At 52.0% G+C, this 22,250-nt stretch overlaps 1 protein-coding gene and 1 long non-coding RNA gene across 8 annotated transcripts in view; one reads left to right on the top strand and one right to left on the bottom strand.

The window, feature by feature from the left end:
• Positions 1-22,250, bottom strand: part of ARRB1 (arrestin beta 1) — a 76,549-nt gene that overhangs the window by 32,545 nt on the left and 21,754 nt on the right. For 4 of the 7 annotated variants that reach the window (XM_045483993.1, XM_045483991.1, XM_045483992.1 and 1 more), the window contains exon 2: positions 13,580-13,727. The exons of 2 other annotated variants lie outside the window; for them this stretch is intronic. In XM_045483993.1, coding sequence (XP_045339949.1) covers positions 13,580-13,632 — 53 coding nt within the window. In that variant the 5' untranslated portion in view covers positions 13,633-13,727. Of the gene's footprint in view, positions 1-6,017; positions 6,199-13,579; positions 13,728-22,250 lie in introns of those variants that run through there. One more of the 7 variants, XM_045483996.1, reaches the window with a different exon arrangement.
• LOC123601158 lies at positions 10,969-20,905 on the top strand. The gene is made up of 3 exons (XR_006714003.1): positions 10,969-12,270; positions 14,453-14,673; positions 20,503-20,905. It is a non-coding gene; the product is annotated as an uncharacterized LOC123601158 (long non-coding RNA).

Below are 22,250 nucleotides of genomic sequence, written 5' to 3'. Positions count from 1 at the left end.
CACTTTCTGCTTCACTTAACATGAATGAGAGCACAGATCTCATTTGTGTTATTGACACTGGATCCCCAGGGCACAGCATGGTTCTTGGAGCACAGTAGGGGCTCTGTAAATAAATATGGGTTGAATGTTGCGGAATGAACAAATGCTCTAAGAGGAAACTGTCAACAGTGAGGATGGAGAAGGTTTAAAAAGATGGTGGTTGGTGATGATCCTTTGCTCTAGGTGAGCAGACTCTAGAGATTTCTTCTTCTGTCTATACTTCTCTTTGGCTGTCAGGATCAATGGGCACCAGGCTTAGAAAATGCTTCACAGGAGCAGTGTCCCAGCCCCTGTCAGGCTGAGTCAGGAATACAACCGATGTATCTAAAATGGGCCCCTGCTCAGCTTTGATAAAGTTCTCCCACATACCACTCACCTACCCACATTCACACTGCCCCTACTGCTGCCAGGCTCTGGGGGCACTAAGGTGAACAATTCATGGTCCCTGCTGATGAATGACCCTGGTATACAGCCCAGTTAGAGAAAGCCACCAAGCACGATGACCACGGTGTACTAAGCTCTCCTTAGGAGTCAGGTACAGTGCTAAGCAATTCACACGCTTTGAGATATTATGTTTTTCCATCTGAATATTCCCATTTTTTAGACCTAAGACTCCAATAAATAACTTATCCAAAGTCATGAAGTCAGTGTCAGAAAATACACATAGGAGAGAAAGCCCATGAATGAGCCGCCTATGGGAAATCATTTAAACGAAACGCGTCTTACTCAACAGCGGGAGCCTCATCCTGGAGAGACTATTCACGAGTGTGCATTCACGACCAGTGAACTGAGGAAGCGCTGGGAACAATTCATTCCTTTATGAGCATCGGAAAGTTCGTGGTGGGGAAAAATGCTATGAATACGGTGAATGTGGGAAGACCTTCAAATATTACTCAGTCTTCAGTCAACATCAGAAAACTCACACAGGAGAGAAACCAGGTGCCAGTTGCTGCTCTAAGTAAGCGTGTCATAAAGATGAACTCATTTGTTCCTCCAACAACCTTAAGAGGAGGTGCGACTACATCCCCGTGTCAGCAATGGGGAAACCGAGGCACGGAGAGAGAGTCGAATTTTCCCAAGGTCACACAGCCAGTAAGGGGCAGGGCTAGATACTGGAGCCGAGGCGGTCTGGCTCTAGAGACCACACTTCTAACCATTCACACAATAATAGTACCTTCTAAGTGGGATTGTGTGGTTCTGTCTGGCAAGGCAGGAAGGTCTTCAAGGGAGGAGGCAGCAATGAGAAAGGCCTTGAAGGACATTCAGAGATGAAGAGGTGGCTGAGTCCACGGGGTGCTTGGGAGACAGCAGGCAGCCTGGTGTGGCTGAAGTGTGTCCTGTGCGCCTGGGATGAGCACCAGGGAGGAGGATGGGCCAGAGAAGGGTCCATTCCCTGCCCAGATACTCACGGAGCACTTCTACGCGCCAGGCCCTGGGCTAGGTGTGAAGGGTCTTGACAATGCCAAGCTCAGGGACTTGGACCATAACCAGAAGGCAACAGGGAGCCATGGGCATTTGGGGGAGGGAGAATGACTGGCCAGGGCTGTATTTTGGACGAAGACGTGCCCTAACCCCGTAAGTTTCCTCCACCTCTGCCCCAATGGCAATCATGACTCAGTTGGGTAGGGTGGGGACCACACAAGGGGGCATTCCTTCTGCCCTACATTTTGACCCACTTTCTGGGTGTGAGAGCAGTCATCAGGGAGCAGGGAGGCGTGAGGAGCAGGTGGCTATGGCAGCAAAGAGGTTTCTAGGGCCCTTATCACACACTCCCTGGTAGCAGAGTTATTTGTGTACAAGCTTGTCTGCTCTGCCAGAATTGAAAGGCCCTCCCTGTGTCAGAACATTGCCTGCCTGTTTACCCACCATTAGTGCACCTGCTTGTCAGGACAGCCCGGAAGGGGGAAGGAGACAGGAAGACAGGAAATGTCACCCTCATTTCACAGATTTGGAGAGCCTGAGGGAGCACGCTACAGGCTGCTCCATTTGCCAAATGGAGAAATCACACCCCAAGGGAGGGAAGAGCCTTGTGCCGGGGCCCGGAGTGCAGAGTCACGGGGAGGAGAGAGCCCCCGGTTGCCGGTGCTCCTGTTGCACTGCAGCTCAAAAACAAGCATGGCTCCTTTGGGCTTCTGCATGGCTCTCTGGGCACGGTGGCATGCCTGGCAGGGCTGAGAGGCGAGGGGTGGTGGATGGGGGCCCTGACCAAGTCAAGCTCCCAGGCTCTGGGCTTCACATTGGCTTCTGGGCACACAGCAATTCTTCCAGTCCCCTGTCTGCGTTCACATGTTCGCTTTTCCGGCCATGATCCATACACGTGGAGATTTCCAGGGGGTGCAGGGTGAGGAAGGAGGGGAGTCACCAGGTGGCCGTGAACAGAGGGGAGAGTTTCTTAACGGAGGAGCATGGCCCGTTTGCTGGTAACCTAGGAAGCTGGAGACCTGAAAGTCAAGGGCTAATAAAAATTTCAATGAGTGGGCTGGCAGCTGGACCCCAAAGAGCCCGCAGACAGCACATGAACATTCTCCAGTCTTCTCTAGGGTTGAGAGAGGGAAGGGAGGGCTGCTGGTGCAGGAAACAGTGCAGACCCTAAAAGCAAGCAGACCCTGCCTGAGTCCTGTGTGACCTTGGGCCAGTTTAATACCTCTCTGAGGCATACTTTCCCTCATCTGGAATATTCGGGTGATATCTACCTCACAGGTTGAAGGCATATAGAAAGACTTGGTACACAGTAGGGAATTGATCAAATGAAGCCAACATCATTGGTAATATGATGATTATTGTTACCACCTTTCCACTGGCCAACACTGTGCCTTGCTTTTGGTGCCCAGGGGCCAGTTCCTGCCTAAATGTCCCTCAAGTGAGAAGGCCTTGGGGTGGGAAGAGATGGTTATGTTACCCTTGCTGGAGACAGGGAAGTTTTTTAAGTTGTCTTCCTCCCAGTCTCAGATGGAAAACAATAGTTTATAATATGATGTTCTCTTCCCAGTTTAGACCCTCACATTTCAGATACCTCTGGGGACATGCCCTATTTCTTCTTTCTATAGAAGCTTCTCCTTCGGTTCTCCCAACGGCAATCCTTTCTTCCCTATGTCACCTCATCCAAGAAGCCTTCCCTGACCGCTTCAGTCAGTGCCTTTGTCCTGAGTCCCCTCATCTCCAGAGGGGCTTTGCTTACGCCTCTCCCCTCCCTCCTTCCCTTCTCTCCTCTTTCCATCCATCTTTCTGACTTCCCTCCTTTCTTTTCTTCCTTTTATCTTCCAGTCTCTGGGCCTGGCACTGTTCTTATCTCCTGCAGTACAGGCCCCTGCACCCTGTCCTCAGGGCACCTACACTCTGGAGCAGGGAGGCAGATGTTCCATAAATACACAGACCCTCCCTCAGAAGTGTGGCGGGCGGGTGGGATGAGACGATGGACAATGTCTCGCTCGGTTCCAGGCATAAGACAGCCACCCACACACATTACCGCCCCTGCCCTCTTCTCCTCTCTCCAGCGCCCGTGTCCCCTCAGCATCCACATGGGCCTGTGCCTCTCCTCGCCTCAGTGACAGCCACGGAATGCTGAAAAACTGCAGAGAGCAGAAACCTCTTCCTTCAGTCATTCATTTTCCTTGGTACATAGTCAGTGCTAAGTAAATATTTTGAATGAATGCATCGAGGAGAGCCAAACCCTGAGCTTGAAGCTGGGGAAAAATAGGACTTGGGCCAAGTGGCCAGTCAGAGGTGGGCAGCCTGGCCTGCAGGATGAGACGTGCCGCATGGGCCTCAGCAGGAGCCCGGGCCACACAGGGTGGCCCCAGACACAGGCGGTCAGATTGTCCCAGCGGAAGACTTCATTTAAAGTTTCATTTGTCTGCGTTTGGTGTTTTGTTTTGCCAGTCTGAACATACAGACTTCCAGCGTTATAGAATAACATATGAAAATGAGATATTAATTCAGAAGCATTACTTTTTTCCTCCTCTTACATTTCACTAAACATCAGAACAGATCACCATGGCAACACCTCACCCACTCTGTCGACCACCTTGGGGGCGGGTCAAAGGCTGAGAGCCCTCTGGGGTCTGGGGCTCTGTTCAGACCGTAATCTATGGCCTAAGGTGGCCGCTCTTTTCTGAGAAAGAATTCTAGGGGGAAAAGCCCATGCCCTACATTTAGCCAGACAGTGTCCTTGATGTGCTGGAGGGGGCTCCTATAGGCTCCTAAGAGCCTACTGCCGTGTTTGTAGATTTTGTGAGCTGGTGGTTAAACACAGCCATTGCCAAGGCTCGCCACTGAGGGTGAATGTGCCCCGCAGGGGACAACTTGAAATGTCTGGAGACATTTTGGGTGGCCACAACTTGGAGGAGGGGTGCTACTGGCATCCAGTGGGTGGAGGTCAGGGACGCTGCCTGCACAATGCACAGGTCACCCCCCTTCCCATCTCCAACAAGGAATCGGCAGCCCAAATGTTTGTGGTACTGATGGTGAGAAATCCAGATCTAAGCTTATGGTTAAAAAAAAATGATATGAAAAACAAAGGGAAGACATAATCAAAGCTTACCACTTGCTACTATTTCACTAAATTTCCCTACGATGCTCTTGAGGCTATTGATGCCCACTAGATCCGTATGGTGGGACTAACGTATAATGGTGCCCTACCGTGCATCTCTTCCCAAGTCCGTGTTCGATGACACCACTTTAATAGTGTGAAATCCTTGGTGGGAGAATTTACACCACAGAAATTGGCAATTACTACACCACCACCAACCCCCCCCCCCCCCCGTTTTTTTCCTGAACATCCACTTGTTACCAGTACGCACTGGGCAGAGCCCTAAACAGAGAAGGGAATTCACAAGCCTGGTAAATGCTTCTAAGTTTCCAACCCAGGTAGATGGCTCAGCACCAGCCTGCTATACACGGTGTGGAACAAGGATCTAAACGTGGCGACGTGCACAAAGTACACATCTCATACACAGACACACACCATGCACATCGTACACACACGCACAGACACACACACTCCACACATATCCAGAGATACCACACACACACCGCACATCCTCCACATTATACCTACAGACGTCACACACACCACACGCGTAGAAAACACACACACATCACACTCACCTACACCTCACACACACACCATACCTGCTTTACACCTCAGGCGCCCATGTACCCCACAGACACTTATACACACCGCAGACAGACCACTCACAAAAATATAAGCACAATGTGCACCTGAAACACACAACTCACGCACAACACCCCCCCCCCCATGCCAAACACACGCCACAGAAATACACACGTAAGTAGCCTTCTAGCTAGCAGAGAACTTATAGAATGAGAACAGTAAAAGAATGCCAACCGGACTGACCACATTCTTCGATGTCTCAGTACCTTCACCTTTACTCCCTCCTCAGCCTCTGTGGCCCCCCCTCCCCCACACACCACCTCCCTACCAGCCTGCTAAGGTGAATGGTTCAACCCCCTCGCCCCAGGAATACCATCCAGTGGTCCTGTCTCGGTGCCCATTCCTCTTGGCCTCTGGAACCCCGGCTGAGTGGTTCCCTACCCCTGCTCTGTGCCCAGCTTTCTGTCAGCTGAGCCCAGCTGGCTGTGGCCTCCAGGGTCTGGCCTCCACCCCTTCCCAGAGCTCATGACAAGCAGTCCCTGGGTGACTCCACCCACTCAGTCACTTGGCTGCTACTAGATGCTGGTAAGTCCAAACCTCTACCTCCAGCCAGACCCTCTCTGCCCCCACAACCGCCAGCCTTGTGACATGTCTACTCAGATGCCCCCCAACTCCTCAGACAAGTCCCAAATAGACTTTCCGTCTGTTCCTTGCCTAGGTTCTCTGCCCCTGCCCACCACAAAGATCAGAGGTGCTCAATGCACATCTCATGAATAAAGGAAAAATTATGTAAATCCTACAAAGAGACAAAAAAAAAAAACCCAAAACACCCAAACTTCCCTGTGAGGCAGAGAGGAAGTCTTACCCCATTTTACAGATGAGAGTCCTGAGTTTTGGCGAAGTTAAAGGACTGGCCCAGAAGCTGCAGCCAAGGAGGGCGGGGTGGGGGGGTGGGCACAGACAGGTAAGGCTGTGTTAGACCCAGAGCAGGGGGGCTGCAGGCAGCAGCAGCCAGGCCAGGGCAGGCCCTTCAGGATCAGCTCTTGCCGGCCCCGAGTGAGGGGGTTAGTTACAAAGAAAAGGAAAAGGCGTTCCTGATACGCGTCCTGTTTCCTCTCCTCCTCTGGGCTTCTCAGGCCTTGGAGGGCGGATGTCTCTGGGCTGGCAACACTCAGCCTGTGCACAGTCAGAGGGTGAGGGTCTCCCTGGGACCCTTCCCCCCCACGCCAAGCAGTCAGGCCTGCATGAAGACAGGGGCTCTCTGGAGTGACCTCTCAAGTGTCCCTTCCCAGCCTGGAAGAGCCTCAACCCTCTATCTCCAGTGGAGTTTCATCACAGCCAGGCACCTCCTGTCCATAAGACTGTCCCATAAAGGCACCTCCACTGGGAAGCCTTCCATGTCACCCTCACTTGCTATGGAGTCCTTCTATAGTCCCCCTTCTCCCCTTCCTCCCTGCCCCACGGACGTTGAGCCCATTACTCTGCCCAGCTTTCTGTGGCTGATGCCTGTAGATCTGGGCTCCCCATAAATCAGGCAGGGGGTGGGAAGCAGGGAGGAGAGAGACAAAGGCAGAGGCCATAAAATGGGGCTTCTTGAGTGAAAGGACAAGATGAGTCTACCCTATCAGACAGAGGCCTTCCTGAGGGCAGAAGGCAGATCTCCTCTATCAGATAAAGATTTCTCTGAAGGAAATGGCTATGACTTTCCATCACAGGAGTTCCTGCAGGACAAAGATCATGCCTCTTTCCTTAAACATGGAGCTGCCAGAGGATAAGAGGGCTATGTTCCCTCCATTTTAAATAGGGAGCCCCAGGAAATAGAAGCCACATTCCCCGCATCAGACAGGAGTCTCTTCCCAGGGGGATGGGGGCCATGCCTCCTCCATTAGACCAGGAGCTCTCAGAGGGCACACTCCCACCTGCTGCCCCCACAACAGTCCTCAGAACAGACTTTAGCTCAGTCTAAGACACAGAGAAGGGCTTCTCTCTGGGGCAGAACTGGGAGGAGTCTTGCCAATCCTCCCTTGCACAGGGTCCCATGCCAAGTTCCCATTCATGCCCTCAACTGAACCAAAGCTGCCTTGCCATACTGAAGATGGCCACGTGTCTGGGCAGCGGCCACTGGCCGTCTGTCCCAACCCAGGAATGTAGACTTCTCAAGAAATTTCGAAGGGGGCGACTGGGAGAGCCCTGAGAAGAGGACGCCCGGACAGGCCAGCCCTGGCCTGGATGTGACCAGACATGTGGGCTGGATGGGTCTCTGCTCCTGGCTCTGCCACCAGCTGGGCAAACCTCTTCCCCCTGTGGCCACTATCACCCCTCCCACCCCAAATCTCCAAACTCTACCATCACCTACTGCTGGCTGAAGTGGCAGGAGGCACAGGAGAGGAAGGACAGCAGGGCCCTTCCCAGGTCCCACCCAGAGGACATCACTGGCCGCCCCAAGTGCCGGGTGCCATCCCTGAGCCTGGTCCAAGCCGTCTTCACAATCCTCTTCCCTATGTGTGCCAGCTCCAGGGAGCTGCTATTAGTTAGCATTGATCCACAAAGTGCTTTGATGACACTGTCTATGAGCTTAGCCTCACACCCAGGGCCCTCGGGGCTAGGAGCAAGGGGTGGAAATGGAGCTGGGGACCCAGGCCACTGGGCAGAGTGACAGAACAGTGGAGCCCCAAGACCAAGGCCCAAACAAGCCCAGGGCCAGCACTCAGTAAATGTTAGCTGAATACATGTTCACTGAAAAGCTACCTTAATCTGGTCACTTAATCTGGGTATATTTTCTTATTAAGAACTATTATTGTTGTTATAAGTGATGTTTATCATGTTTAATACAAGCCCAGCACTTTTCTAAACACTGTATCAACTCATTTAATCCTCACAAGAACCCTGTAAGGTAGATACTCTTCCTCTTCACACTCTACATAGGAAGAAACTTAGACACAGAAAGGGTAGTAAGTAACTTGCCCAAAGTCACAGAGCAGAAAAGAAATGGAAGCAGCTCAAACCATCTGCTTGACAAATTAAGAAGTAAAAATATAATAACAATGCCTCTGAAGTTTTTTAAATGTTTGTGTATTTATTTATTTATTTATTTATTTATTTATTTATTTTTGAGGGAGAGAGGGAGAGAGAGGGCAGGGGAGGGGCAGAGAAAGAAGGACAGAGGATCTGAGCCTGATGCGGGCCTTGAACTCATGAATCTTGAGATCGTGACCCGAGCCAAAGTCAGCCACTCAGCCAACTGAGTCACCAAGGCGCCCCAATGCTTCTGAATTTTAAAAGAATTCGATCGTTTTGAAAGATACAATTTATCCTGTGTTCCAAACCAAATACATTCATTATCAGACTTATCGTGGTATGGTCAGGAGGTAAGAAGTTCTCTCAAAGAGTAGTATGACAAAGGTAAAACATGTGCTTCTCGTTTATCTCAAAATCATAGTTCTTTTGAAACTTTGAGTAGTTTTATTAAAACTTAGAAAACAAGAAAAACTGACAATGGCAATGGTTTTAAGATTTATCATTTATGTGTTAGGTGCTAGGGACTTCACATATTTATCCTGCTTAATCTTGAGGTCAACTCAAGGAAGAAAAGGCATTTTTCTCCCCTGAGGGTGCCTATCTCCTACACCTCCTTGGTGGGCCTGGTCCATCAGATGTCTGCCCTGCCCAGGCTGGGAGCTGTTCCAGGGCGGGGCTGTGTTTGGCCCAGAGAAGGGGCCTCGCAACGGAGTTCAGGGCTTGGGGTCAGGCGACTGTTGCTTCATCAGCCTGCACTTCAGCTGTCTGGAGTGTTAAATGAGGCCCTGGCACCAAGAGCTCTGTACAAGGGGTGTAAACACTAACCACCACCACCACCACCACAATAATCAGACTCACTGGGTGGTCTTGGGCAGGTTTCAGCCCATCTTGGCCTCAGCTGGCTCACCAGCTCTCAATGGGGGTCACGTTACCTTGATGGGCCCGGGCAGCTGAGAGGAGATAATGGGTATGAGGAGCTCCTTGGAGGTCAGAGACAAAGGCATGTTAGGAGAACAAGGCTGAAATATCAAGCATTTTTGAGAAATGAATTTCCATTATTTCCAAGAACACAGAGGCCTACGGATAAGGTGGGCACGGCAAGGCCAGCCAAGAGCAGCTGTCCTCCGCGAGGCAGCAAGCAGGAAGGAGCACTGGGGGTGTCTCTGAACTTCTCCCCAAACCACACCCTGGGGCTTGGTAATCCACACCCTCACACCCACCCCAAATTCTCCACCCACTCCTCATGCTGATTCCCCTCCATTGTCTGGGGAATTTTGAGAAGCCTGCCAGGAGGAACAGTGCTGGCCCGTTCTTTAGCCACCGATCTGTCTGCACTGACAACTTCCCAACCAGCTCCACCCGCCCAACCTAGATGCTTGTACATCTGATGGAAAGGGTCATGGGGGCCTGCTCAATTCTAAGGACTGGACTGACACATGGAGACCTTGCCCAGGCCAGATCCCAGGAGGCCAGCTCCCTTAGTGCCTCTGCCAGCCTGCCTCTGGTCTACCACAACTCCAGGGACCTTGACAAGCAGAGGGGTCTGTAGTGAATGTATTGCCCACATATGGTAGGGGAGACAGACATTATATCATACTTAAGGGGTCTATCCACCAAGAAGGCCTAACAATTGTAAACATTCATGCGCCAAGTGTGGGAGCACCCAAATATATAAACCAATTAATCACAAACATAAAGAAACTCAATGATAGTAACACCATAATAGTAGGAGACTTCAACACCTCACTCACAGCAATGGACAGATCATCTAATCAAAAAATCAACAAGGAAACAATGGCTTTGAATGACACACTGGACCAGATGAACTTAACAGATATATTCAGAACATTTCATCCTAAAGCAGCAGAATATACATTCTTCTCCAGTGCACATGGAACGTTTTCCAGAGTAGACCATATACTGGGACACAAATCAGCCCTAAGTAAGTACAAAAAGATCGAGATCATACCGTGCATATTTTCAGACCACAACGCTACGAAACTTGAAATCAACCACAGGAAAAAATTTGGAAAGGTAACAAATACTTGGAGACTGAAGAACATCCTACTAAAGAATGAATGGGCTCGGGGCGCCTGGGTGGCGCAGTCGGTTAAGCGTCCGACTTCAGCCAGGTCACGATCTCGCGGTCCGTGAGTTCGAGCCCCGCGTCGGGCTCTGGGCTGATGGCTCGGAGCCTGGAGCCTGTTTCCGATTCTGTGTCTCCCTCTCTCTCTGCCCCTCCCCCGTTCATGCTCTGTCTCTCTCTGTCCCCAAAAAAATAAATAAACGTTGGAAAAAAAAAAAAAAAAAAAAAGAATGAATGGGCTAACCAAGCAGTTAAAGAGGAAATTAAAAAGTATATGGAAGTCAATGAAAATGATAATACCACAACCCAAAACCTCTGAGACACAGCAAAGGCGGTCATAAGACGAAAGTATATAGCAATCCAGGCCTTCCTAAAGAAGGAAGAAAGATCTCGGATACACAACCTAACCTTACGCCTTAAGGAGCTGGAAAAAGAACAGCAAATAAAACCCAAAACCAGAAGAAGATAGGAAATAATAGGGATGAGAGCAGAAATTAATGCTATTGAAACCGAAAAAACAGTAGAACAGATCAATGAAACCAGAATCTGGTTCTTTGAAAGAATTAACAAAACTGATAACCCCGTAGCCAGTTCGATCAAAAAGAAAAAGGAAAGGACCCAAATAAATAAAATCAAGAATGAAAGAGGAGAGATCACAACCAACACAGCAGAAATATAAACAATAATAAGAGAATGTTATGAGCAATCATATGCCAATAAAATGGGCAATCTGGAAGAAATGGACAAATTCCTAGAAACATATACATGACCAAAACTGAAACAGGTAAAGGAGACAGATGCACAAACCAAAAACTATCTGCAAAAGGCACTATGAGAGAGCGTTATAAAGAAGGTGACCGTAACTCCAGAGAGGGAGTGGCTTGGAAGTTACAGAGAACAGGCGACATCTGAGGTGGGACCGGAAGGATGATTCAGAGTTTGCCAGGTCATCAAGGTGCAGAAGAGAGGTCATTAAAGTGACGTGCAAATGCATGGAATGACGCATCCCTAAATAGCAGAGTGTACATTTCAAAATCATTTCAAAATCACCATCCCAATTGATACTCTCAAATCCCACAATGGGGTTACCTGCCCTGCCACACACACACACACACACACACACACACACACACATGCGCAAGTAAGAAAAGTAAGGGCCAGTGAAGACAAATGATGAGCCCAAGGGGAAACAGTGACTGATTTCTCGGGAGAGGGTAGGAGTGAGGGAGGGACACTGGCTGAGATGGCTCTCTTGTCTTGAAGGGGGCGGTATTCTCATAGGTCAGTGATCCCTCATTTCCTGCCCCTGCTGGTCTGTGATGCCCTCCTCCCATCCCCGACATACATGCACCCTCCTCCGGGCCCCAGGGCCTTTCAGAAGGGCGGCCAGCAGAGGGACAGAGCAGCCTTCCAAGGAGGCCAAGAAAGGTCTGAACTTTCGTGAGGCCCAGCTTGGAGGCCGTGCCCTACCCTCCCCCACTCCCCCAGGGCACTGATAACCCCGACCTCTCCCACTGCAAATCTCCTCTCCTGGCCTGTCCTCTCCCCTTCTCTCGCAGCTGCAGCTGCCGCCAGCCTCTCCCTCTCCTCCCTCCACCCCTTGCCATCCCCAGGGAGCTGTGAGCTCAGCCTTTCCCATCAGCCATCCCTGGGAATGATGGGAAATGCGAGGCAGGCCAGGAACCAGCAGAGGCCTGCCCCAGAGAGGCAGGAGGAGAACACGGGCTTTTCTGAGGGCCACTGGGGGCGTCTTGGGGGCAGGGCTCCATTCTGCTGCTTGCGATGAAGCCCAGGCTGCGGTAAGAGCACAGTCTGCCTGTCCTTACCACTGGCTCTAAATAAGGTGGGATCCAACTGCTGGAGCTGGGATGGGCCTCTTTTTCTGGATGGGGAGACAGAGGTCCACAGAGAGGAGGGAAAGGAAGTATGTCTGGGAGCTGACTGCCACATCCCAGGCACTGTTGGAGCCTTTCATGTCCTTTGTCTCATTGGATCCTTACCACTACCCTGCAAGGTATGTGTGGCACGCTGAAGAATGCCCCCCCTAAGATGCCCACATCCCCCAATCCCTGGAACCGTGAATATGCTACCCTACATGGGAAAAGGGACTTGGCAGATGAGATTTAGTTAAGGTTCTGGGGATAGGGAGCTTCCCCTGCATTACCTGGGTAGACCCAGGGCCATCACAAAGGTCCTTATAAGAGGGAGGCAGGAGGGTCAGAGACAGAAAAGGCAAGGATGTGCTGATAGAGGCATCAGGAGAGAAATAAGAAGATGCTATGCTGCTGGCTTTAAGATGGAGAGTGGAACCAGGAGCTAAAGAACGTAGGCAGCTTCTAGAAGCTAGAAAAGGCAACGGGATGGATTCTCTCCTAGAGTCCTCAGAAAGAACGCAGCCCTCCAACTTACTTTAGGACTTTGGGCCTCCAGAACCGTCAGAGAATAAACCTGGGCTGTTTCAGGCCGCTAAATTTGTGGTGATTTGTTACAGGAGCAATAGGAGACTAATAAAGGAAGTATTCCCATTCCTGTTTTGCAGATGAGGAAACAGCCTCAGGGAAAGCACGTGACTTCCTCAGGTCCTACACGCTCCCCTCCACACCACACTGGGCTTACTGGGAATCTCCACGGGTTGTCAAGGCTGGGAGCCCCTCAGCCAGAGCTTCAAGGCGGGAGGAGGGGGGAGTATGAGGAGGAGGTAGGGGTCTGCCACTGCAGGGCCAAGGTTGAGGACAGGAGTAGGGATGGGATCTGGGGAAAGTTAAAGCTCTGCCTGCAAGGACTTGTATTGTGGATCGTGGCTGGGGCCTCCTGGAGCCAGCGACTGCGTCCTACCCTGCCCCAACTTGACACAGGGAGGCACAGGACACGGACAAGGGGCGCTGGCCATGTAGCTGGGCTCAGCGGGCCAAGAATTTGCAGGATTTATCAAAATTAGGTGAAATTTCCCCATTATCTCTCTTTGCTCCTGATAAAATCCCTGAGAGGAAGGCTCCTCATCCTTCTTCCCACATGACCGGTGAGCAGGATGAGGCCCTGGGGGTCAGCAGCTGGCCCAAGTTTTCACAGCCGGGAAGAAGTGGAATCTGGGTGTTCATGATGATCAACATAAGGAAAGCATGACTAATAGCTATTGAGCTGTGTGCGCCTGCTGTCCCTGGCATTTCCTCAGTCACTCTTGAGGCAGACCTGGTCAAGTCTCTCCTCTGCCTCAAACCCCTTCACTGCTCCCCACAAGCGCTTCACAATCTGGGCCCACCCACCCCTCTGATCTCCCCTCCCACTACACTCCCCTGCCCCCCATACCCTCTAGCCCCACTGACCTTGGTTGTTTCCCTGGAAACATCAAACTCTTTGCAACTATGGACTCTCCCATGGGGCTCCCACCTCGCCAGCTCCAGGCCACACAGCACTCACGGCACTCACGGTGGAGAAACCATAGGTCTTGGCCACACCCGTTCCTTCTTGTGGCTAAGGGGGAGGGAAAAGGGCCAGAGGTCAGCCCTAGGTGGCAGGAGGCCTGGCAGGCTGGAACTGAGAGGGCCTGAGTGAATCGATCATTTCCTACACAGTAAAGGAAGAGCAGCCTGGACGTGTGACAGGGTGTGGTGGGGTAACTTCTCAGGGGGGACGGGTCCTCCCAGAAATGCAGATCCTAAGGTACTGGGGCTGAGGAGGCCTCCGAGAACATTGGATTCCAGTTCTCAGTGCATGTGTGGTGGCCCCGAGGCCCAGAGAAGGACGTGACTCACCCCTGGTCCGAAGCATGTCACCAGGAAGGTCAGTTTGGGGCAGTGTTTTGGGCTCTGCCACTCACTAGCTGGGTGACCTTGGGCAAAGAGAAAACCGTTCTGATCCTCACTGATAAAGTGGAAATAATAACAGTGCTTTTCTTGGTGAATGCCTGGAGAGGACCGGGTGCAGGGAAGCCTTCGGTAAGTGAGAGCCGCTGTCACCACTGAGAGAGCACGGCCTGACTCAGGGCACTGGATGGGGGAGCTCATCCCTCTGTGTGATATAGCGGGTTTAATTTCACCCCCACGCTGGGCCCTGAGGCCGGGGTGGGAGGGACACCCAGAAAGATGGACACTCGGCTGTCTGCAAAGCCACTGCCTCTGGGCCCCCACAGCTGGTGAGTCCTTAATCGCAGCAGTCATCTCTAGTAAAGAAATTACCAGTCTGATTTTCCTTTCCAGTTAAAGAAAGGACTCCTCTAAGGGATCACGCCTGGGCCAGAGGGGTTCCTGATCAAAACCTGAGCTCTCCACTTCCACACTGACGGAGGCAAGAGGAGCCACTGGGTGCCGAGCACTCTTCCTGCAGGCGACGCTGTGCTGGGCTTCTGTGCAATGACTTCTACCTCTGCTCAGCCACCTGAGGGGACCGGGAGACCCATCCTGCTGAAGGGGAAGCTGAGGTCTGTGGAGAGTAAGTGACTTGCCTGCCACACCAGCTGGCAAGGCCACATTCTTACAGCTCCAGAAGGTCTCTGGGCAAGGGCTGTTCCTATTCTAAAGCCTTGGTTCTAGAGGAGGAGCCCAGAGCTGCCATGAGGCCCTGAGGCAGCCTCCTAATTGCCTGCAGCCCCAGCAGCCCATCTCCTCCCTCCAGGCCCTCTCACCTCCCCTCGGCTCCCCAGAGATCCGTTATTAATAACTATGAAAAAAACACATGGTAACGCCGTTGCCTCCGTCTGGACAAGGCTGTCCACCCCCACACCAAGTTCACGTCCACTTTATCTCAGATATTTGCTCATTGGGCACTTCCTCAGAAAGTCTTTGGTGACCCCTGACGAGGTCAGGCCCCCTCGTAGGCACTCTCAGGGTACCCCTCACAGTGGGCACTCCGGCTGTCCCCCTGCCCCAGACCATTAGCCCCATGAAGCCAAGGATAGTGTCTGTTTGCTGCCATGGTTTCCCCAGAGGTATGCCCAGTGCTGGCACGCAGCCTCAGGAAGCCACACTCCACTTGCCTGGGCCAGGCACTGTGCCAACTGCTGATCCCAAGCTGCACATTTAATCCCCACGATTACTCTAGGAGATGGGGGTTATCATCCTCCTGGACAGATAAGCACATGAGACCAGGACAGACAGTGACTTCCCCGAGGATACCCAGTTAACCTGGCACATGGCTGGGACCAGCACCTAGCACCGGCTATAGGATCTCTGGGCCCAGTGCAGGATGCGGGGCCCCTAAGAGCATTTAACCAATCGAGAGGTCCTCCTGAGCTTGGGGCCCTAGGTGACCGCACAGGTCGCCCACCCCTGAAGCCAGCCCCCTTGGGCACCCATGTGTTCTGACTCCCGGCCCAAACCCGGGCTCCTCTGAGAGGCCCTTGGGCATCAGTGCCCTATGGCGGTGGTTCTCACACTGAGCATAGGTCAGAATCACATGGGAGGAGGGGCGCCTGAGTGGCTCAGTCAGTTAAGCATCCGAGTTTTGATTTCAGCTCAGGTCATGATCTCAGGAACTGTGGATTAAGCCACGCATCAGGCTCTGCACTGATAATGCAGAGCCTGCTTGGGATTCTCTCTCTCTCCCTCTGTCTCTGCCCCTCCCAGCTTGCTTGCATACTCTCTCTCTCTCTCAAAATAAATAAATAAATAAACATTAAAAAAGAAAAAAAAAAAAAGAATCGCATGGGAGGCCTGTTACAACCCAGCTTGCTGGGCCCCACCTTCAGTCTTCCCATTCAGTAGGGGTGAGGCAGACCTGGGAATATGCATTTCCAATGGCTGCATTTCTAAGGTGAGGTTGACACAATGGCCCTAAGACACTGAGAACCACTTCCCAGAGGAACGTATATTTAGCAGGGGCATTCTGAATCCAGGGTTTTGTGGAAGGAGAGATTTAGGGGCAGGCTATGAGGGCTAAGGATGCCTCACATCCGTCCCACCGTACCCAGGCCTCAAGTGGAAAGGACCAGCCCTACTAAGAAGGAGTGGCGGCGGGGGGGGGGGGGGGGGGGCGGTGCAGTGGAGAGGAAGGGGAGAGGCAGGGAGAAGCCGGGAGGAAAAACGAAAACTTTGCACAAATTATCTTAATTTTTTGTAACAATCTTGAGAGGCAGCTTCTGTTATCTTTATTGTAGAAGAAACCCCTGCATACACAAGGCAATGATTTGCCCAGAGTCACAGTCAGGAAATTACGGAGACCACAACTGAACCTGGTTCAAACTTATGTGTTGCCACAAGCCTGTTTCAACCAGCTGGCCCTGACAGGTTCTAATCCCATGACCTGCTCGGCCCAGGGAAGCAGAGCCAATAGCCTTGGGTTCACACAGTCCCAAGCCCTGAGAAAGACTGGCAAGCCTCCAGGGCCCTGCCCCTCCACCACCTGCCTGCCCCCACAAACCCCAGCCTGCAGCACAAAGACCTGGGACCCAGCTGAGGGGGCTAAGTGCTGGCACCATTCCAGCAGGCCAGGACACCCATCCTGTGATCAGAGGTTCCTCCCAACCCAGGCCCTTCTCTCCAGCCTCCCTTCTTTCCACTTACTCGCACATGCTCTAAGCCCCAGATCACACGCCATCTGTTCCTTCTGCCTGGAATGCCCTTCCCACCCTGCTATCTGTCCAACTCTTACCCATCCCTAAACACCCCACATCACCTCTACTAGGAAGTGCCCCCTCAGCACCTTGACCATCCTCACCCCTCTATCACGTCACTGTCAGCTTCCCTGGCTGTACCTCCAAAGATGATTCTACAAATACTTATTATCTGCCCTGCTCCAGACACAGTGCAAGGTGCTGAGGATACAAAGCTCAAGATGAGCTCCGTCAGGCTTGGGTGTGGGTCTGCTTCCCCCTGTGAACCTCTGCCAGGAGGGGCAGACAGAGAAGGAGTAGGTGAGGGTCGTCAAGGAGTGATGGGACCACAGCTGGGGATATGAAAAGATGGTTGGGGGCCTGGAAGGTAGTACAAATTCTATGTTCCAGGCACTGTGAGGCTGTAGGAAGCAGCTCCCCAATGTCCCACGCCTGGAGTACAGATCCTTGACAAAGAGCACAAAACTACTACCGAATGAACACAAGGCAGGTTATGTGATGGGCAGGTTATGGGCTCCCCAGGAAACCAAGGCCCAGAGACAGAAAGGGATGAGCCCAGAGTACCACTCAGAGCAGGAGGCAGCCCTAGAATGGGCCTGCAACCTGCTGTCCCAGGAGATGTGGGTTTTAAACAGCAGAGGAAGGAGAAGGCAACGTGCCTTACCCTGAAAAAACGTGCCCCGTGGACCCTTCCTCCGGAGACATAAGGCAGTAAGGGAAAGCCACAGCCCACGGAAGCCCTAGGCGGGAGAGGATGGCCACTGAGGAGCAGAGAGGCTGGAGTGTGGCCAGGCTGGCGGAGGAAACATCTTGAGAGGCAAGAGGGAGGAAGGGAGGAGGAATCAGAAAGGAGGAAAGAGCCAGACACGCAAACACCTCCGCCTCCTCTTTCCAACCAAAACAGAATCCCCAGCAGACAGACCTGTGAGGAAGGAGACAGGGAAAGAAGCTGGGGCCTCAGAGGGGCGGGTGGCTGGGAAGGCACCCCGGACAGGAGCCTCTGGAAGCTTCAGGGACTAGGTAGCCCTGCTAAGGATTGGGTGAGGGGTGGTTAGTGGGGAGGCCCCATCAATCAGCAGGGCCCGCCCAGCTCTGTACCCACAGGTACAGAGCTGGGGCTCGGGGAGGAAGGTGATGTGGACTCCACCTGGTCGCTCCTAGTGCTCCTCCAAGACCCACTCAGGTACCAGCTTTTCTCAAAGCACCTGAAGCAACCACTGGGCTGGGCTGGGCTGCGCTCCAGCACAGGATTAGCACAGACTCAGAAAATACTGTGCGGCAAAACTGATCTGATGATGGTGGAGTCAAGGCCTAGCCCTTAGAAAGCCTACAGTCTGGTAGGAAAGCCAAGGCATTCAAAGGTTGGAGCGTGGGCACCGAGGTGACTCTGAACTCCTAGACAACCAGGACTGGCAGGCACTTCAGAACCATCCACAAAGCTTTAACGGGGGCCTTGTCTTCTAGAAGGACATGCTGCTGGGGTAAGGAGTCAGGAGGAGCTGGGGGGATTGAAGAAGAAGGAGGCATCATCTTTGTCCCCCACCCCCACTCCACACTCACACACACACACACACACACACACACACACACACACACACACGGTGCTGAAGGCTGAGGGGCTTCCAGAGATCAGGATTCCGGTCCTGGCTCTGGGACTTAGACAAACCCCTTGACTTCTCTGGGTCTCTCCATTCCCTCACCTCCATAATGGAAACTCTCTTATCCCCTTGCCTCTCAGGAGACACATCAGGTCAAGGACAGGCTTCCACACAAGTAAGAACGAAGGCCTCGGGCATGACTTCAGCACATATTAGAGTCCCACCCCATCCCTGCCCTGGCTGCCACCTGCTTTCCTCAGGCCTCCATTTGGGTGCAGCGAGCCTGGGAGGCAGAGGTTGTGGTCACGAGAGTAGGCAGCCAGGCCTGGTATCCAAATGGGAGAGTGGCCCCAAAGCAAATCCACTTCCTGTCCAGGAGGCTTCTCTCTCCTTCCTCTCACCCTAGCGGAGGAAAACAACCCTTCCCACACAAACACGTCCTCACCACTGTTTGAGAAGCTTTATTGAAACTTCTGTCTGGGCTTTCCCTCACCTGGCTGGCTTTAAACTGCTAGAATTGAGGGGTCCTTCTTTCATCCATTTTTTTATAGGGAACCAGTCTGGCTTGGTTGAACCTTCCACTTGCTAGAGGACAACAGTCCAGCAGTCAAGTAACTTCCCCTTCCTCAGCCTGTGTCTTCTTCTAAAAAGAGGGGATGACGATAGGGCCTACCCCATAATGTTATTCTGAGGATTAACTAAATGTAGTGCCTAGCACTTAGTAATACTTATTAATTCTTACTATCATTAATAATATTCCATGGGGCACCTAGGTGGCTTAGTGGGTTAAGCGTCCAACTTCAGCTCGGGTCACGATCTCACAGTCGGTGGGTTCGAACCCCGTGTCGGGCTCTGTGCTGACAGCTCAGAACCTGGAACCTGCTTCAGATTCTGTGTCTCCCTCTCTCTGCCCCTCCCCTGCTCATCTTCTCCTCTCTCTCTCTCAAAATAATAAACATTAATTTTTTTTAATTAAAAAAATAATATTCCACAAATATTTATTGAGTGCCTTTTCTGCGTCAGACGCTGTTGGCCGCCAGGGACAAATGGGAAGATATGTGTAATGGACCCTGTCTATACAAAGTTTCCCCTCTAGCAAGGAAGACAGCAGGGTTCCACACTGCACAGCACCAGGGGCTCCATGGCACGGACCCCAATGCCAACAGCATCTCCTGCAAGACAGATATCAAAGAAATCAATAGTACACAGTGACTCTAACAATAGGTGCTCTCAAATACAGTGCTCCGAGAACACAGGACAAGTGACCGACCAGCCTGAGAAGTGGAGAAGGCTTCCCCAAGAAGTGACATCTGAGCTAGGAGCTGAAGAAGAAGCGGTAATAACTCTGACAGGGGCAAGGTGTGGGCATGTTATACTGAGGCAAAATAAACAAAAGCTGCCGTGGGGAGGCTCTGAGGAAGGAGCAGGATTCATTGAAGGTCCTGAGGGGTATGGGCAGGCGAGGCCAGCAAGGGCAGGGCCGCAGGGCCCGGTCACCAGGTGGACTCGGTCAGCAGTTGGGATTTTATTGTCACCACGATAAGACTTTGGCAGGGTTTCAGCAAGGGACACAATGTAGTTACACTTTAATACGCTCACTTCGGCCACAGGGTGGTGAATGGAAGGACAGAGAGGCGAGAGTAGACACAGGGAGACCAGTTAGGTGGCAGGATCAATAATAAGCCTGCTCTTGAGTTCAAATCCCAGATCTGCCATTTATGAGCTGGAAGGGAGATCACAAGAACACCTGCCTCCTTCAGTTGCTGCGGGGATTAAATGAGCAACTTCGCGCATGTGAAGAACTTGGAACTTGGAACGACCCCTGGCCCAGAGAGTGTGCTGTGTGTTCAGCTGGGATCATTCATCCAGGGGAGAAATGAAGGTGGCCCACATTAGAGAGGTAGCAGTGAGAGAGAGGGAGACATGGCCAGACTCCAGGCATAATATCAATAAGGTCTCCTTGCAAGCACCCAGCTGCTCCAGCCCCTGTGCCAGCCGCAACGGCATGAGACACCCTGAGCCAGAAATGCCCAGCTGAGCCCTTCCCACATCCTGACTGACAGCAATGGGGAGAGATAAAAAAAACAAATGTCATTTCCAGGTACTAAGTTATTGGGCGACTGTTTATGCAGCAAAAGACAAGTGCAACAACTCATTGAAATTTACCTGGGAGGAACCTCCCCTCCCCCAAGAAGCTGCACCTTAGCCACAAGAAAGGTGCTCAGAGTACAGCAGGCAGCTGCCGAGCCTCGGACATTTGCAACTTCCAGGATTCTGCCTTTGGAGAGCCATCGGAGAGCTTCAAAGCTAATCATCTCAGCATTATTTACAATAGCAAAAAAAAAAAAAAAAAAAAGCTAGAAGTCACATCAATGCCAAATAAGGAGAAGATTCAATAAACTGTGGATCATTTGCAATGAGGAACTCTATGTGTCATTAATAAATACGGATTTATTAATGGTGGGTTAATGGCATGGGAAATGCTGGAGGCAAAAAAAAAAACAGTAATCCAAATGTCACATATAGTTTAAGCACAACTGGGTTTGAATACACAGGCACATGCACACGTACACGTACACATACAAGCAAAGAGGGAAGACACACAAAAAAATTTTTTGATGACCTTCCAAAGTGATGAGATTATGGGTGATTGCTATCTTCTCCTTGTCCAAGTGGGAAGGTTTTGTGTTTTTAAAAATAATCACTGAAAGGTAAGTATTAGTTCTTTTTAAATGCTGCATGAGAACTCTGGTCACTCTGTCTCTAGGAGGATACCACACTAGAAGGTTAGCCTGGTGAAGGGAAGGGCTCCTGCCCGCTTTGTTGCTTTGTTCACAGCTGGTGGCCCAGTGCTAGAATGGTGCCTGGTACGTAGCAGGTGCTTGGCAAGTCTTTGCTGAACGAGCAAATGAATGCATGGCCCTTATCAGACTGCACTGTATCCTTCTGAGTGCCCAAGGGCCTCCCTCGCCAGCCCTCAGGCAGGGACCTGGTCTGGTCCTACTCTCTGTCCCTGGGGTTCAGCCCAGGGCCTGGCACTGAGCAAAGGCCCATGGATGAATGAAAGGCTGAATAAATGAGTATTCTACTAAAAGAACCTTCCCTGATCACGGTGTGCCAAGCCCTCGAGGGCCAGAGTCTATGTGAAGGAGTGTGGTGCGCGTGCCTGGGAGAGAGAAGGGGGGATATGAATACACCGGGGCCCTCAGAGAACCCAGAGAACTCTGCCTGGCCTGACTCTGGCTCTACCTTTTTCCCGAGGCCCTCCAGTTCAGCCGCGACTGCCTGTTTTGTCCATCCTCCCACCCCCAGGGAGGAGTTCCAAAAGGCCTGACTCAAGCTACTTACGATGTAGTTTTGTTTTTACAAGAAGAGAGAAGGCAAGCGCCTTCCTGGAATGACATTCCTGCTCGGCTGCCCTGGGACAACCTCTGGGACAAGCATCTGGCAGGGAAGCCAGCAGGTGAAGGCAGAGCTCTGGGGGATGGGAGGGCAGGTGGTCAGAGGTGGCTGGGGGATGCAGGTGTCGGAGAGAGCAGTGCTGGGTGGGAGGCACCAGAGCTGAGCGAGACTTTGCTGGGGGTGAATGGAAGTGACCATGACCAGGTGACTCCGTGTGTATTGACTGTCACAGTGAAGGGATGGGGCACGTGCCTGTGCCCGAGCGACAGACTGAGGATGGCCCTGGGAGGGTTGCCAATGTGGAGGGCTTGCCAGAGCAGGGTGCGGTGGGGGGGCAGCGGCTGGAATCGGATTGTTTCAGTCCATGAGACTCGGAGCCTGAATGACTGCTGGCGGGGCCGGGGAGGCTGACAGGGGCTGGTCAGGCCCAAAAGGAAGCAGAAGCTT

Source organism: Leopardus geoffroyi, chromosome D1, assembly GCF_018350155.1.
Source record: "Leopardus geoffroyi isolate Oge1 chromosome D1, O.geoffroyi_Oge1_pat1.0, whole genome shotgun sequence".
Taxonomy (NCBI): domain Eukaryota; kingdom Metazoa; phylum Chordata; class Mammalia; order Carnivora; family Felidae; genus Leopardus; species Leopardus geoffroyi.
Note: the sequence above shows the minus strand (reverse complement) of the source record. Positions and strands in the feature narration are given on the sequence as shown.